The 4,809-nt window shown below is 30.0% G+C and overlaps 1 protein-coding gene across 1 annotated transcript; it reads right to left on the bottom strand.

Moving 5' to 3' along the window:
• Positions 1 to 212: 212 nt before the first annotated feature.
• Positions 213 to 4,504, bottom strand: LOC135926746 (uncharacterized). Its single transcript, XM_065462676.1, has 2 exons — positions 3,262 to 4,504; positions 213 to 1,069 (listed from the first exon to the last, which is right to left on the bottom strand). Exons 1-2 carry the CDS (start codon positions 4,502 to 4,504, stop codon positions 213 to 215), a joined length of 2,100 nt encoding a protein of 699 aa, XP_065318748.1.
• Positions 4,505 to 4,809: the final 305 nt, after the last annotated feature.

Here is a 4,809-nt window from a genome sequence, read left to right as displayed (position 1 = left end):
GATATTCTCATAACATATAATTACATAGAAAAATATTTATCTCTCGATTGCTGCCAACCTTTTAAATTGTATATAATATCAAAGAGTAGTTTATATAATTCAACTAATTTAAAATAATTAATCCTCGCATAATGTTAAAATCTAACTGTTATCACATTTATAAACACTAACATATAGTATTAAGAATATTAGGAAATTTAATCCATGTTGCTTTAATTATGATATTTTCTACAATAACAATACTTTTTAATTTCTGACCCGTTTACGCAGTAAGATTGATCCCAGTACCCATCCAAGCGAGAAATGTCTGCTACACGGCTGAATATATTTGAAATATTATACATATCAAAATCTAATGTAGCCTCGAATATTCCTTGGAAGGGTTTAGTTATTAATATTATTATGACACTTTTAAAGGTTTTTATCACTTTGGATATGTAGGAATTTAATCCTTTATTGACCCCTTTGCTCAGTTTGTTCAAGTAATTTCTTATCTCGTTAGCATTATAACCTTGCAACTCTTCTAAATTTGTTTTATTCGCCTTCGATATCAATATAACTTTCTTTATTGTGCTCAATCTAAATTCCTCAAAAATGCATTCATTTTTATAGGGCAGGAGTATATCGTTCTTGATCTTTGAAACTATTAAGTCAGCTCCAAGGTTCAGAATTTTCTGAAATTTTCCGCTAATATTGCCCGTCAAATGTTTTGGATAATTTAAATAGGAGGTTGAAGTAATAGGTGCTAGCCAATTGCATGGGCAATAATAACTAGGCACGTGGGCCGAATCACAATCCCTATCATAAGGGACCATTCTTAAGAGGCTTAGTCCCTTCTTACCGCTATTCTTTAAGCTTTGATTCCCAATCGTGTTTTTAAGTTTAAGGGGGGTTTTTTCTTTGATAATCAGGTGAAGATCCAGCAAATGGAGCAATGTTTCGTGTATATCAAAAGCGGTTACCACTCGTTTGGTATTCATCGAAAAAATAGATTCTTCGATGCCATAATCGTTAAAAAAGTTGTCCGGAGGAATGATTAACAGGAACGGCATGCGATCTTCCAATATTCCTTGGTTTTATTGTTAAAGTAAACATAAAATTTCTTTATTTTTTATTTTTGCACTATATCTTAAAATTAATGCTAAACATTAAAATTAAAAACAAGAAAATCTGTTTTTAATATCGAAATCCAATTTTGCCCTTTACAGTAATAAAATTCAATCTTCCTAAATATTTAAAAATTTTAAAGTAAATAAGTCTACTTTAAAGCTCATTGCAAACTTTTATAAAAAAATAACTCTTTTCAAAATTATTAAAATTTTAAGAGTAGTTCTTTGTAAAGTGACTCTTAAACCCTGTATTGCATATCTCATTCCGCGTTCGACAAATTATATAATAAATATCTTATAAATAAATTTTGGATCAATTGCATGGTATCTAATTGAAGCAACGATCTATATTTTTGATTCAGATGTTAATTTAAGCCACGTGATCTATTATATATTTTTAATTTGGCTTTTTATTACAACCTATTTTTAAAAATGGCTATTTGTATTAAAAAAAATTTCCAAATTACTGCCATCAAAATATAAAGATATTTGACAAATTAAAACATTAAAATTAGATAAATAAAAGGAAAAGCATGGGTTAAAGGTTAACAAGGATAAACTGAGTATATCATCGACATAAATAGATGTCAGATATCGGCAATTGATATCTGTAAATATTTGGGCACTTTATAAAATAATGACGCAATCGAAAGAGAAATAAAAAAAAATAAAATGAATCAAGGAAGCTAAGGTAGACAAATTTATAGAATCTTCGCAAATTAAAGTGTAAAAGGAAAATATAAAGGGAAACTAAGTATCCTATATAGTTTGGAAGATGGTCGAGCAATCAATCAGACGAGTGAAGTTTACAGACATGAGAGTGCGGTTTTTGATAGCAAGGATATCAAAAATGATAAGATAGGAAATACAAATATACTAGATAGTTTAAAGGTAGTACCCTTTAAAATAAAGATCATGGTGAATAGACTTGTATGAAATTACGACGAGAAGGCCTAATAGGAAATAAGGTTAAAAGTATAGAAGTGGTAGGTAAAAGAAAGAGAAAAACCCCAAACTCCGAAGGACACATAGTTAAAGCCAATATCACATAATATATGTGGGTTTAAAGACCCAATATTCAATTAAAAATTTCTAATAATTTTATATTCTTATAATGTGGGCAGTCAGATCTAAAGATAGCGAAAATTCTAATTTAAGTGACAGCTCATTTTAATAGCCGGAAAAATATAGACTAAACCTCGAGATTTCGCTAATATATGCCCAAACCTTTGTGTCGTCTATGAGTAAAATCATTAGGCTTGCGTAATATTATTCTGAATAAATTATTGAATTAGTCGTTTTTTAAAATAGATTCAAATCAAGCCGTTTAACAACACTAGTAACAAATCAATTTGGATTATTTTTTGATAACAGAGAGGAATGATTTGCGCTACCACCGTCAAGCAATGATTTACAATTATCAACTTCCCAACAGATAAGTTGAAAAAGTGGCGAGGATTTTTTTTTAAAAAAAACAATAATAAACGAAGTAGAGCTTAATTCAGGGAAGTGGCCTTGTGCTGTGACCTTAATAAGCATTTTTTTATAGATGCGCTTCTTTAATAGATTGTGAAAGATATGATAGAAGAAAAGGATAAAATCATGATAAATTGTCCAAATGTCATTAAAATTTATAATAAAAGGAGGTTAGAAAAAACATAACGGCTAATTAACTCAATATAACGATAAGAAAGGAAGATGTAAAATGCCAAGATGACTATTTGCAACGAATGTCGCTTGTTGGAGTATATTTACACACCAAAATAATTATCTTATAGATTTTCATCAAAATTAAAATATTTAAACGTTTAATATTTATTGTGTTTAAATAAAGTTAGATATATTTATAGTTAATAAAGATTATAAAAATTGAAATTTGCATCCCTTAATTACATAATGTGCACTTTATTACACATACTATTCATCTTCTAGGAAATTCAGATTTTTTTTTAAAAAAAGCAATGAGATTATCAATAGTATAGAAAGAAGAAAAAATGTGATTAGGGCAAAAAAAAATTATTCCAATATAGTGCATGCAATACTGGGGAAAAAATTGCAAAAAGATCTTATCATTGAGTAACGATTCTAGATTTAATTATAAAGATATAAGAATCAAATTATCCATAAACAAATACAGATGGTAGAGTCTAACCATTAGAAGTCTCTCTATATTTTCCGAACCTTAACCCATGATCGCTAAAAACTATTATAAACGTGTTTTTCAAGAGCTTCTTTTCCAATAACCTCTTAAAGTAAAGGGAAATAAATTGATCCATCACAGCCGCTCCTGGAAGATTATTGTGAGTAAATTTCGTGATAAAGTTTAGATTGAAATAAGGCTGACCAAGAATTTCCATTGATTTAATAAGAGATTCAGAATAATCTAGCAGCATGTCAATTTCACTCTTGCCATACAAAGAACAATGATTGTAACGTTTTGTGAGGTTCATGAATCTCATCCATTCTAGGGAGAATGGTCGAAAGTAAAAGTTTGAAGGAACGGCCAGAAAACCATTTTTTTGGTAGTTGTAGGTTGCATATATAGGTTCGTCCTCGAAATAAATGCTGGCATACCCTCTTTTTTCGTATTCACGCCAAATCAAGCTTAAATTGTCAAAATATTTCATGGGTCCATGTGGAAACTTTTCCCAAACCCATTTTCCAGTGAGTAAAGGGGTTAAATTGGGGTACGTATTATCGCCTACCTTAAAATAACCCTTATAGGAGTAAACGCTTTTTCTGAGAGAACTAAGAAGTCCATAAGTTTTACCGAAGTACCTCTCAAAATTTCCCCTTGATGTTGAATCCACACCCATTAGTAGTATGTTCATCCTATTATTGCTTAATTTGGCTTCATTTAATAAATTACGCTTTATTTGTGTCTTTATATAATGGGCTACTACAACTGGCGCAGGAACTATGTGGGCATTTTGATAAATGACGGAGTTGTTTTTATCATGACATGTCACACTGAGGTAGACATCAAAGCTTTGCTGGTTAATATTAGTAAACGAGATCTGATAAGAGGTTAAGTTGGACATGTAAACTAAGGTGGAGGTATTAAAATGAACAGGTTCCCCGAGAATGTTGTTATCATCAGGAAGGTTTGATTTGTTATCTCTAAGTACATGAAAGTAATAACAACTTCCTAAATTTTTTGAACCTCCATAATAGGCGTCTAGTACTTTAGTATCCAATATAATTTTGAAATTCGAATCTTGTTCCGAAATGTCAATACGATTTATAGCACTGAGAGTTGCAGACTCTATAAAGGTCAAAGGTATTCTTACATCTTGTGTGCAATCTAATTTCGAATAACTCAAATATTTGAGCTCTAGATAAGGGGTTATAACATCTATGGACGTGTTTAATCTTAAAATTTTACAACGAGGCATATTTAAATCATATGAAATAGAAGAAATCTTACCATATTTGATTAAATCTGGGTTAAAATTTATTAAAGTATCAGTAATATGAGAAGTATTAGGAACGGAAAATGGTAGCACAATATTTTTGCCACTCCAAAGTTTCCAGAAAATCCCTGAATTATAACTGTAAGAGTGCCAAGAATAAAAGATAAAGAATAACAAACATAAAAATATGACCTTTCTGAATGTGTTGCGTCTTAGGGTACGAAAAAAAAATCTGGCTCCTCGCATTCCTTTTCCGAAATAAATAAAAAAAGAAATAAAAATTTTAA

The sequence above is a fragment of the Gordionus sp. m RMFG-2023 genome, chromosome 3, assembly GCF_954871325.1.
Source record: "Gordionus sp. m RMFG-2023 chromosome 3, tfGorSpeb1-WG-v2, whole genome shotgun sequence".
Lineage (NCBI taxonomy): Eukaryota > Metazoa > Nematomorpha > Gordioida > Chordodea > Parachordodidae > Gordionus > Gordionus sp. m RMFG-2023.
Note: the sequence above shows the minus strand (reverse complement) of the source record. Positions and strands in the feature narration are given on the sequence as shown.